The sequence below is a fragment of the Lampris incognitus genome, chromosome 7, assembly GCF_029633865.1.
Source record: "Lampris incognitus isolate fLamInc1 chromosome 7, fLamInc1.hap2, whole genome shotgun sequence".
In the NCBI taxonomy this organism is placed as follows: domain Eukaryota; kingdom Metazoa; phylum Chordata; class Actinopteri; order Lampriformes; family Lampridae; genus Lampris; species Lampris incognitus.
In genome coordinates, this window is record NC_079217.1 from 10,756,296 (window position 1) to 10,769,555 (window position 13,260).

The 13,260-nt window shown below is 52.9% G+C and overlaps 1 protein-coding gene across 1 annotated transcript in view; it reads right to left on the reverse strand.

The window, feature by feature from the left end:
- Nucleotides 1-8,887: 8,887 nt before the first annotated feature.
- znf296 (zinc finger protein 296) overlaps nt 8,888-13,260 on the reverse strand; it is a 7,727-nt gene continuing 3,354 nt past the window's right edge. The window contains exon 2 of the mRNA XM_056283746.1: nt 8,888-11,888. Coding sequence (XP_056139721.1) covers nt 9,985-11,888 — 1,904 coding nt within the window. The 3' untranslated portion in view covers nt 8,888-9,984. The remainder of the gene's footprint in view (nt 11,889-13,260) is intronic.

Below are 13,260 nucleotides of genomic sequence, written 5' to 3' on the forward strand. Positions count from 1 at the left end.
ACCCATCCAGTAAAGATTTTTCTTTTTTTTTTGTTTTGTTTTTTCAATCAACATCATGATTATCCCGGGTGACAAAATTGGCATTTCCTGCCCCCACCTTCACCACCACCACCACTATGCTCGTTTAGCTCCTCCCCTGTACTGTATAGTGTAACTTGGCATGGATACGGAAAAGCAGGATTTCACAGAAACGCCGTCGAAAGAGTCGCAGGTAAGACGTGCTCTGTCACGTTTAACACACAAACCAACCAATGAAGGGAGACCCCATCACCACCACCGACTCTTTTACATGCCTTGGAACCCCATCACCACCACCGACTCTTTTACATGCCTTGGAACCCCATCACCATCACCGACTCTTTTACATGCCTTGAAACCCCATCACCACCACCGACTCTTTTACATGCCTTGGAACCCATCACCACCACTGACTCTTTCACATACCTTGGAACCCCATCACCACCACCGACTCTTTCACATACCTTGGAACCCCATCACCACCACTGACTCTTTTACATGCCTTGGAACCCCAACACTACCACCGACTCTTTTACATGCCTTGGAACCCCATCACCACCACCGACTCTTTCACATGCCTTGGAACCCCATCACCACCACCGACTCTTTCACATGCCTTGGAACCCCATCACCACCACCGACTCTTTTACATGCCTTGGAACCCCATCACCACCACCAACTCTTTCACATACCTTGGAACCCCATCACCACCACCGACTCTTTCACATACCTTGGAACCCCATCACCACCACCAACTCTTTCACATACCTTGGAACCCCATCACCACCACCGACTCTTTCACATACCTTGGAACCCCATCACCACCACAAACTCTTTTATGCCTTGGAACCCCATCACCACCACCGACTCTTTCACATGCCTTGGAACCCCATCACCACCACCGAGTCTTTCACATGCCTTGGAACCCCATCACCACCACTGACTCTTTTACATGCCTTGGAACCCCATCACCACCACCGAGTCTTTCACATGCCTTGGAACCCCATCACCACCACTGACTCTTTTACATGCCTTGGAACCCCATCACCACCACCGACTCTTTCACATACCTTGGAACCCCATCACCACCACCGACTCTTTTACATGCCTTGGAACCCCATCACCACCACCGAGTCTTTCACATGTCTCGGAACCCCATCACCACCACTGACTCTTTTACATGCCTTGGAACCCCATCACCACCACCGACTCTTTCACATGCCTTGGAACCCCATCACCACCACCGACTCTTTCACATGCCTTGGAACATACATCAGCAATAGCCTGAAGTGGAAAATTAACACAACACATCATTGCAAAAGCTCAACAACGACTTTACTTTCTCAGGCAGCTTAAAAAAATACCGGATCAAACATCAGCTGCTGGTTTTGTTTCACTCAGCCGTTATGGGGTCCGTCATAACATGTTGTATAACAGTATTATAGTATTACAGTATTATAGTATTACAGTATTACAGTATGGCACGGCGGCACGGACAGTCAACCACGGACAGAACTGCAGCGGACTATCAACAAGGCATCCAAAACCACAGGCAACCCACTGCCCTCAGCTGGATCGCTACACACTCGCCGGATTGTAAAGCGAGCAGGGAAGATCATCTCCGACCCCTCACACCCTGCTCGCCACCTCTTCCACCTCCTTCCCTCAGGGAGGCGCTACAGGTCCCTGTCCACTAACACTAAACAGCCACCAAGAGTCTTGATTCCTCCCTATAACCTCTCCTCACACGCCACTGTCATGAACACCACCACGCACCTGGTTGTTATGCGGCGTGTTTACTTCTGTTATTGTGTGACTGTATTGTGCGCGGAGTGTCTGTTGTTGTCCGTGTACGCGTTGTGCTGCCGAGTTTAATGTGTACCGACAACAAATTGCCCCGGCCTTGGCCGTGTGGCTAATAAAACAAGCTAATCTAATCTGACCTGTCTGCTACGTCTCCTGGCTTGTCGGTTCACCATAAACGTGACGCAGATAAACTAAGCTTAAATTTAGCGTCGCCGAGCAGGTGGCTATGACGTAAATAATGTGCGCCGCCAGCTACCCGGCTGAAAGTGCGCGGCGCAGCGCTGGGCCCGTTTCCGGTCACAAACCTACACCGCTGGACTGTCCTACGTGTGTGTGTGTGTGTGTGTGTCTCTGTTAATTAATAATGGGGATGGGTTTTAATGTAATCCGTTTTATTTTTAATCATTTCGTTCTGTTTTACTGCTCTGTTTTCCGTTCTTCCTTCTTTTTTCTTTCACTGCAGAAGTTTTTTTTAGTTTTTTTCTTTTTTAATTTTCAACTTTAATTGTTAAATTGTACTTGTTTACTCTGGCGGTGAGCTTTCAATGAATTGTGTTCAAGTGAAATTAAGCTTACTGACTCTTGTTTCCTTCTTTCATCATCGCTTCCTTTTGATCGGTGCACTTTCATTTAATGTGAAGTTCATTGCATTTTAATGTTTGAAATGTGCTATAGAGATATAAACAGATAGATGGATGGGTGGATTGACTGATCGATTGATCGATTGATTGGTTTGTTGATTGATTGATTGATTGGTCGATCGATCAGTCAGCGATGGGCCTATTTCCAAACACAAACCTACATGATCTCTTATGGTTCTGTTCACAGTAAAGCCGCATGACCACTTAATTGTCCTGTGTGTGTGTGTGTGTGTGTGTGTCTGTTAATTAATAATGGGAATGGGTTCTGTCTGTTTTAATGTAATCCGTTTTATTTTTAATCATTTCATTCTGTTTTATTGCTCTGTTTTCCATTCTTCACTCGTGTGTGTGTGTGTGTGTGTGTGTGTGTGTGTGAGAGAGAGAGGGGGAGAACAGGCATTAGTCAAAATGTACAAGTGTTAAAATAGCAGAACACAACTATGTAAAAATGAGTTTCTATGCCACACAGATGCCACACACATGCAACTGTTCAGCCGACAAGGAAACGAAGAGGGAAGTCCCCCCCCACTTTCCAACTACACACCAACGTCTTGAGGAGGACACCTAAAAACCCCGTCTGTCCATGTGGACTTGGGCCTCCAGAATAAGAACGATACGTGATCAGGCCTCTTCTGGCGAGACCTGTGCCGTTGGGTGGAATGCGGGTGGCGTTGGACAAGCCATATCTCAACGTCGTATGGTTTCTGTCGAGGTTTGAGTTCACCTGCCCTCGAGATCTCCTGTGCCTAGAGGGCGGACATGAAAGCATTTTCACCTGTCACAGGACAAACGCTGACCTTTCACCTCGCTATTTCAACACAGCCGAGCAGCGACACCCTGATCTGATCGCTTGTGTACGTGTATGGGTGAGTGAGGGCAGGGCGGGGTGGGGGGGGGGGGGCTCACAGTCAGGTCAGATCCAGTTTGTCTTGCATTCTTATGCGTTGCTAGGCTGGGCTTGTCACCGCGCTGCGACTGACCTGTGTGTGTGTGTGTGTGTGTGTGTGTGTGTGTGTGTGTGTGTGTGTGTGTGTGTGTGTGTGTGTGTCCCCGAGTGTAACAGAGACTGAATGGGTGTGTGAGTGCAGCCTGTATGTCAGGTTCACAACGAGGGTCACCAGGTGCAGAGAGAACATAATAACATGATAAATAATGTGTGTGTGTACTCTGCGCGCGCGCGAGAGAGTGTGCGCGCGAGAAAGGGAGAGAGAGTCACAGAGAGAGAGAGAGAGACGCAGAGAGAGAAAGAGAGGGAGACAGAGAGACAGTTTGGTGGAGGTGACTGAAGGAGTAGTTATGTGTGTGTCATTTGTTCGCTCATCTCGAGCCTCTCTGTCCTCTCAGTCTTCCTCATGTGTGATGACGTCATCGTTATACCCGGAGCCCCTGTGTTCCGCAGAGGTGAAGGTGTTCGTGCTTTATGACTCAGGACGGCTCGAAACGCAGCTTCAAAATGGCGACGCCGCTCATCTGCTGTCCTGCAGTGTCCTCCCGCTGAGGTTTTCCTCTCAAACCCTCAGTAAAGGTCCGTTTCTAGCGTGTCCCAAGGAGCGAAGTGAATCCACAGCCTTGACGGAGAAAGGGCCTTGTCCTCAGCGGGTAAACGGCATGCTGGAGACCTCTGACCCCTGCGGCGACGACTAGTTTCATGGAAACAAGCTCTCTCATCCTCCGTCGAGGGAACTGTTCCCGCCTGTTTGTTTGTTTGTTGTTGTTGTTGTTGTTGTTTACCGGAGACTAAGCCATATCACCAACTGACACTGTCCTCCATCTGTCGGTCTTTAAGGCGTAATTCCTCACAGACAAACGGAGGGACCGTCAGTAATTCTAGGACCTTCTAGAACCCCCGTAAGGAAGGGCGCCCCCTGGCTTCCCCCCCACTCGTTTTGTGAAGGTGCTGGATGGCGAAGGGAGACGGTGGATTGGCGGATGGCTGACGGAGACCGCGTCGCCTCTCACCCCCATCCTCTCTCACCCTGACCATGAGGGGTTCGGAGGAGGGTGGGGGGCGGAGGAGGCGGTGGTGGTGGTGGGGCAGGGGTGGGGGGTGTGTGAAGGGGTATAATTCCGTGGATCAGGTTTCACCCTGCGGTCTTTGCGGGAGGAGGGACGGGTGAGAGAAGGTGGAGATTGTGGGAACGTGCGAGGATAAGGAGCGGAGGGGGAGACCTGCGGTCTGCCCCTGTTATTCCCAGGTGCGTCTTTTTCCTCTCTTGTTATGCCGGTCTCTCCCCTTCGTCCTGCCATCGCCTCAGCCCTGAGACATGGCCCCTCCTCACCACCACCACACACCCCCCCCCCCGCCCGCCCAACTAAGGAGAAGGAAGAAGTGGCTGTACGGAGGCCTTGTGGAGGAGTGATTTAATTAAACATCGAGTTTAATGGCTTCATACACGGTAGAGCACGATATCCTCCTTTCTAATTGAGAGCCTCCTCCAGCCGCGTGCACGCCTTATAGGAGAGCACAGCCGCAACTGACGGCACTGCGCCCCCTTCATTGCGAGCGTTTATGGCTGTTAATAGCGCGGGGTTTCATTGGGAGGAAGGAGTGTTTTGAGGGGTTTCATTGGGAGGAAGGAGTGTTTGAGGGGTTTCATTGGGAGGAAGGAGTGTTTTGAGGGGTTTCATTGGAAGGAAGGAGTGGTTTGCGGGGTTTCATTGGGAGGAAGGAGTGTTTGAGGGGTTTCATTGGGAGGAAGGAGTGTTTTCGGGGTTTCACTGGAAGGAAGGAGTGTTTTGAGGGGTTTCATTGGGAGGAAGGAGTGTTTGAGGGGTTTCATTGGGAGGAAGGAGTGTTTTCGGGGTTTCACTGGAAGGAAGGAGTGTTTGCGGGGTTTCATTGGGAGGAAGGAGTGTTTGAGGGGTTTCATTGGGAGGAAGGAGTGTTTTCGGGGTTTCATTTGGGAGGAAGGAGTGTTTTGAGGGGGTTTCATTGGGAGGAAGGAGTGTTTTGAGGGGTTTCATTGGGAGGAAGGAGTGTTTGAGTGGGTTTCATTGGGAGAAAGGAGTGTTTGAGGGGTTTCATTGGGAGGAAGGAGTGTTTGCGGGGTTTCATTGGGAGGAAGGAGTGTTTGCGCTGCTGCCGCCGCCGCCGCCTCGAGATTGCGCTTAATGGAAGTCAAGGTTAACGCGCCGCTTATGAGCTCTGACGGCTGCGCGCGACACCTGTCGTAATGAGGTCGCGCTGTCATCGTCGCCCACTTTCACCATGTAAGAGAAGGAAGGGAGAGCGTGGAGACTCTGAGTGGACTATGAAAGACCAGTTCGACGGGGTTGGTTATCTCTGAGTGTGTGTGTGTGTGTGTGTGTGTGTGTGTGTGTGTGTGTGTGTGTGTGTGTGTGTGTGTGTGTGTGTGTGTGTGTGTGTGTGTTTCCTCCTGTTGCCTCTCCCAGTCCCTAGATGGACAAAAGCCTTCTGTGCGGAGGTGAGACAACTGTTAGATGTCAAAGTCCACACTTCTACGGCACACACACACACACACACACACACACACACACACACACACACACACACACACACACACACACACACACACACACACACACACAGAGTCGGCTGATAATGTCGCCCTCACTCCCCTATTGGTGGACGGCCTCCTTTCCGTATCTTTGTGTCTCGGCGGCGGGGTTGGGCCTGCTGACCATTGCTCTGGCGGGGTGAGCTCTCCCTCTCTCTCCCTCTCTCTCTCTTCCTCTCTCTCTCTCTCTCTCTCTCTCTCTCTCTCTCTCTCTCTCTCTCTCCCTCTCTCCCTCCCCCACTCTCTCTCTCTCTCTCTCTCCCTCTCTCTCTCTCCCTCTCTCCCTCCCCCACTCTCTCTCTCTCTCTCTCTCTCCCTCTCTCTCTCCCTCTCTCTCTCTCTCTCTCTCTCTCTCTCTCTCTCTCTCTCTCTCTCTCCTCTCTCTCTCTCTCTCTCTCTCTCCCCCTTCTCTCCCTCCCCCACACTCTCTCTCTCTCTCCCTCTCTCTCTCCCTCTTTCCTCGCTCTCTCTCTCTCTCTCTCCCTCTTCCTCTCTCTCCTTCTCCCTCTCTCTCTCTCCCTCTCTCTCTTCCTCTCCCTCTCCCCCCCACCCCCCCCCCCTCTCTCTCTCCCTCTCCCTCTCTCTCGCAGCAAGGTGTGGGGTGAGCGGACGGATGCGAGCAGGAAGACAAAGGGCGTTTTGTGGGCGGGGAAAGCTATCCACGTGCTGGAGGGCATACTGTGCTATACTCCACCGCGTATCGCCTTACGCCGCATAATTGGGTCCATGCGAGCGCCAAATGGCGCTTACCTGCAGTGCCCGACGGACAGGTGAGCCGAGCAACCTGACCAGCAACCCAGAGGGACTGTCCTCTCACCTGCACCGTCCGCCCTCATCCCCCCTCCGCCTCCCCCCCCCATTCTGTCTTTTCTCTTTGTAAAGAGTTCAAACTGACTCGCCTGGGTCCTGTGGGCCAGTGAATGGCTTCTCTCCTCACGTCCTCCTTATTCTTCTCCGCAGCACAATGGTAATTGGTAGTAGTAGGCGTGTGTGCATCTGGTGCCATGCCCCCCCCACACACACCCCCTTCTCAATCTACCCAGCCCCCCACCCTGTTGAAAGCTCATTAAAAGACCTGCTGTTAATGAGCTAGAGGGATCACACAACTTCGTTTTCATTAAGAGGGGGTGGGGCTTAGACCAGAGATGCTGGCGCAGAGGTTTTTGTGCCCTTAAAACGGAGTCAGCAATTATCCCAACCCCTTGACACCCCCCCCCGCACGCTGCCAACCTGCCCTGCCCCCTAACATGCCCACAAACAGCTATACTACTGTTACCCCCCCCCGCCCCCGCCCCCCAGCACGCCATACCCTGAGAAGTCCTCGTCACCCCGGTCCCATCATCGCCGCTCTCGGTTCACGTCGCTCCTGCAGTCACACACACACACGCACACACGCTCGCACACACCGCACACACACACACACACACACAGGATAACTGACGTGTGCGTCAAGCGCATGCCAGAGGCCTTGCACCCCCCCCCACCCCCCCCCACCCCGGTATGTGATGAGGGCTCCTAGACAAAGGCGGGTAACATCACAAGGATGTAGACAAGGCGCGCGCGGGTCCCTCATCCAGCGCAGGCGCATTAAACATTAATAAGTCAGCAGTGATGTGGTCCGCAGAGGAACGGCCCGCAGCGGCGAGAGCCGACATCCAAATCACAAGCGGAGAGACTTCAGAGCACTTCCAGAACCTCAGCCGTGGGACCCAGATTCCAGGGCCGGGATTCAGCAAACAATACATGGGAAACCACTGCGAGCAAGGACTGCGAGCGGGCCAGATGCAAAAAAACGACAAAACAAACAAACAAACAAACAAACACAAACCACGATAGATGTTTTTCCTCAAATGTTTTTGTCTTTATTGAGCTCCCTTGCAACAAGGTCAATTACAAAACAGTATCAAGTTTACAAAGACGGCAAAGCGGCGGCCTCACGATAGTCAGTAATGAGCACAGAGGAGACGGAGAACCGGAAATTCTGGGGGAACGGGTTGGAGGGCGGGACACAGAGAGAGAGAGAGAGAGAGACACACACACACACACACACACACACACACACACACACACACACACACACACACACCACACACAGCCGGTCCATAATAAAAATCGCCAGCAGTGACAATGACTGTCAGTCTATATACAGGATAATGTCCCTGAACAGTTACGCTCCACTTATTCAAAAAAATCAATTATTTACATCACCCACCCCCCACCCACACCCCCACCCCCATATAAGGTCACACACAAGCCGCATGACAATTCTAGCTTTTCCTTACAAAAAGTGTCCACGAGTAGGGCGCGTCCCTGACCCGACTGCGTAGAGGTGGATAAGGGGCGGTACAAACTCGTCACAGCGGTCCAAGAGGTTCGTAGCGCTACACAACCTTATGTCATTTTGTTGCCTCATCAGACGAGTGGATTTCCTGTTGATATGCTAGGCTAGCCAAGGCTAGCTTGTGCCCCCCACCCCCCAACCCCCACCCCGCAGCTTGCATCGCTGTCGGTGATGACAGTCTGTTGACATGCGGGACCGCGTGACGGAGGGTTCAAGCAAATGTTACCAGAGAATTTCTCCTCGCACGCACGCACGCGCACACACGCACGCTCTCACACACACACACAAAGTGCTTGTTGGGGGTATTCAGAAAAAAAACTCTCCCACCAATCAACCAGCTATCACCACACCTCTCCACCCTGTTGTTCAGCAGTGAATAGACTTTTTTTTTTTTCTTTTTTTTTCTTTTTCAGTTACACAACCACCAACATGCAGCATTTACAAATAAGGACTAATTAAAATACAGGCGAAAAAAGAAGCGTGGAAACCTCCCACATGGCCGTAAAACATGCAAAAGCGTCGAACAGTCCAGCACTTTAAGAATGTAAACAATGAGGGGGGGTGGGTGGGTGGGGAGGGGGGGGCGGGAGGGGGAAATCACCACCACAAGTAATCCAATAATCACGTAGAGAAGAGGAAGATAGTAACGCACCCGTTTCACGTATGTAAAATTGCCATTTTTGATGCATAGAACAAAGTGTGGAAAACATCAGTAGATGAGACTTAAAAGTCTCTTTACACACACGGTTAAAATTACAACCAAAAAAAAAAAAAAAACAAGAAAAAAAAAATCACGTACACACTTGTCACACCAACAGGAGCTCAACCTCGCGAGGCCCTGTAAACATTAAGTGACAAAGTATGGTGACAAGCGAGCGCCTTTAAAAAAAAAAAAAAAAGAAGGAAAGAAAAAAGAAAAGATGGTTGAGAAACTGCAGGCAGACAGTGTTTGGATTCGTCTCACTCCTGTTTCCGTTCAAACATTTTAAGTCTTTAAATGGTCCTCCGGACTGGGAAGCGCCGTAGTCCCGACGGCTTGGTAGCAGAGCAAGACCCCCGGGCCGTCCTCCTGCACGCTGACGCCACTGGCTTCCACGTCACGTGGAAAAAGCAGAGGCGAGTGACCCTTTACTTAAATGTAGGGTTTAAGAGGAGGGGAAAAAACCGTTGTTCAAATCTGACAATTGATATCAAACCGCGTCGGTGACATCTGCCCATCGTGCCACTCGTTTCCCATTGATCTTTTGCATTCTGCAACGCAACATTGTGATCAGTTTCCTGTTTTTGTGCGGACGGTGGTGGTTCATTTCCTGTTCAAGATTTCTGTTAATCCCCTTATCAAATGGCATGTTCTAGTTTTGTTCTGTGGTCTAAAGTAGGAACTTGGCTTCAACCAGTAGCTTTGCATCTGTTGATGAACATTGCTGCTTGCTGCCGTGCACCTCAACGCTGACAGGAGGGGAGGCGCTGGGGAGCTTGTGCGGCTCTCTTCGGTTGTGAAGCCGGTTTCTCTTGGGGTTTTTAAACAGGATACCAGTCATACGTGACTGTATGTCGACATACGGAGCAAGTTCCTTTTATTGGCAGGGATAATTAACTCCTGTGCAGCGCCATAAACGGTGGAGCGCCAGCATCAGACTGCACAGGGTGAGGACAAGTCTTAGGGGGCCGTGGGTACGGCCAAGCACACCTCGGAGGCACCGTCGGACGGAAGCGCTCCTCCCACGCCCTCTGCCGTGACGGCTGGACTCCCGACGCGCTCCTTAAACGCCGCTTGGCTTCGCTCCTCCTCCGTGTCCATTCTTTTCACTGAGTCACCCTCCACCTTGCTCTCCATCTCTGTCTGGTCCGAACTGGCCTCCTCCTCCTCCTCCATTTTCACCGCCGCCGCCGCCGCCGCCTCGTCTTCAGCCTTCAGGGCCGCCATGGTGTCAACAGTGCTGGCCTGCGCGTAGGCGCCTACACTAGCGTGGTTCAGACCGTGAACCTTCTTCAGGTGCTTCTCCAGGGTGGCGTAGACTGTGAAAGGCACCCCGCACAGCTGGCACAGAAAGGGGGCCCGGGCTCCGCGAGTGCCGTGGGTCTTCATGTGGCGCGTCAGCTTGGAGCTCTGGGCGCAGGCGTAGTTGCAGAGGCCACAGCGGTACGGGCGCTCCCCCGTGTGGCTTCGACGGTGCACGGTCAGGTTGCTGCTGTTTCGGAACTGTTTGCCGCAGAACTCACAAGCCTCGTCTTTCTTCCTCTTAACCCCAGAGCCTCCATGGCTGTTACTGTGAGTTGTTATTCCGCTGTTTCCTCCTCCTCCTCCTCCTCCTCCCACGCTCCTCCGCTCATTCTCCCTCTGCCACTCTTGCACCACCTTGCTGGCTGTCCGTGAGTTCCACTCTCTCTCTCTGCTTTCTGTGATCTCCCCTCTCTCGCTCTCCCACTCCCCAGCTCCCTGCACTCTCTCGCCCATCTCCGGCCGTTTCGGGGTGCAGTTCCCGCTGGCAATGCCGCTCTCCCCACTGCCCCCCGTCTCCCCGCTCTCTAACGAGCCCTCCGAGGGGCTGGCGCAAGGAGGGGTGCACTGGGGTTCCCCCTGTCTCTCCGCCTCCTCTTCCCCGACCTCGGCTGCCTCTCTCTGCCGCTGCAACAGTCTGAGCAGGCTCCTGTCTGGGGGCCGAGCCTGGGGGGTCAGCAACATTAGGCTTGGGGTGATGGAGAAGTGCTTGTGCAAATTCAGGTCCAGCTCAGAGGGCCCCTGCATCCTTAATTCCCCTCCGCTGCTGGGGACGGCCTCTCCCACCATCCTGGTGAATTGCAGCGCGAACCTCTCGCCCATCGCCGCCCTTCCTGCTTCCTCCTCCATCACTCCTGTGCCCATCTCCAGCAACTCATATCCACCGCCGCCTCCGGCCTCCCTGCGGTGGGTCCTCATGTGACGGGCCAGCTGGCCGCTCTGGGCGAACGCCTGATTGCACACACCGCAATGGTAGGGCCTCTCGCAGGCGTGCGTCCTGCGGTGGGCAGAGAGGCTGCGGAGGGACTGGAAGCCCTCGCCGCACAGCTCGCAGGGAAAGTCGGCATGGGTGGGGCCTGTCTGGGGGAAGGGAGAAGCAGCCGGCGGGGAAGAGGACGGCGTGAGCACCAGGCCTCCGGCGGTGCCGGTCGCAGTGGTAGTGCTCCCCTCTGCCAGCTCCCTCAGTCGGACAGAGAAGTTGAGAGCCTGCAGGTTGCTGGAGGAGGGACGGGCGGCGTGCGTCGAACGGGGGCGACCGAGGCGCAGGGAGGAGGGTTGAAAAGCGGAGGCGAGGGCCTGGCTCAGGTGGCGCGGGTCCAGTGTGGCAGCAACAGGTTTGTGTTGTTTCAGACCCAATTTCCCCTCGGGGAGGAATAAAGTATTCTGACTCTGATTCTGGTCCAGACCCCCTTGTCCTACTCCCCGTTTGTCTTCATCGCCCTCCCGGTCCTCCTGGTAGATGCTGAAGGAGTGTATGTGCTGGGCGTGGTGCAAGAGGGCCCACGCGGATGGGAACACTCCCTCACACTGCTGGCAGGTAAAATAGGAGGGCTCACTCAGCGCTGCAAGACAGAGACGGACACAGAAGGGTTACTCATTTATGTTTGAAGTAAAGGCTTAAGTCTAATCTTGCTCATCCAGAGACATTTTTTTTTTGGGATTTTCTGAAAATAAAGTGAGCTCCAAAGAGTTAAGCTAACAAGAAAGGTGTCAAGTTTTAAGTTCGGCGAAGACGGCGTCTAACATAGCGTGGACGTTAGAGACACGGCGGTTAGGTAAGAAGGGGGCCAGCTGATGCAAGGTCCAGCCCAAGACAGAAGGATGGAGGAGAGCAAGAACCACGAAAGGAGGAAGGGGGGGCAAGAAGTCAGCCGGAGAGGAGACAGGAAGAGAGGGATGATGGGACCAAAAACACAACGGAGAGGGGGGGGGGAGCGCCGACAGCTGGAGCGCCAATAGGAAAGGGAGCTGTGTCATCAAGCACATTTGGAGATATTTTTATGTGGATAGCTTTGTCTCCTTACCGAGAGCCACTCTCCAATTAAGCTGCAAATTGCTAATTAGCAGAACGGAGAAAACGAAGGCTTTATGCAAATCAGGCACTGACTCAGCCTGCTTGACAAATGAGGCCTTTCTGCATAAATCAGAATCGGAGAGAAGATCCCCAAATTGAGGAGAAAAACTGTTTTTTTTTTACTCCCTTTCTTTTTTTCTTTTTCTTTTTTTTTTTTTAGGAGGTTCAAAGCAGACTCTGGTGTAAGCCTCTTTCATGTTTCCTCAAGTCAAATCCCTCTGTATTTTTCTGGGGGGGGTGGGGGGGTGGGGGGGGAGCTGTTTCTCTCCCTTTCCTCTCACTCTCTATCCGGGGAGAAGTGGCGCCTCGGCGTTCATGGCCCTTAACCTGGGCTACGGCAAGACGGAGGCGAGAAGTTGAGACACTTCTTTACAAAGGGGGCGAGGAGTGAAGTGCGAGAGAGAGAGAAAAAGGAGAGAGAGAGAGAGAGAGAGAGAGAGAGAGAGAGAGAGAGAGAGAACAAAAAAAGATAGGTAGGTCAGGACTCGGGAGATAAAAAGAAAATGAGATAAAAAGATTATGTGTTAAAGGGGAAGGAGGAGGAGGGGGGGGGGCAAAGACACACCACAAAAATGTGTCACCCCTTTGGATTGTACTTCAGACCCATCCTCCAACCTCAGCTAACAAGCCCCCCCACCACCACCACCACCACGACACCTTACCACCCCCCACCCTACCCAAACCCTCCAAATCTTTCCCTGAGGGTGGAGGGGGTGGGGGGGGTGGAGGCGTGTGGGGTGGGGGGGGGGCTTTTGTCTCGGGGTCCTGGAGTGAAACACAATACCCAGCCGGTTTCTCTTTCCTTCCTCTCTCCCTCTTTTTCTCCCTCTCTCTCTCCCTCTCTCTCCCTCTCTCTCTCT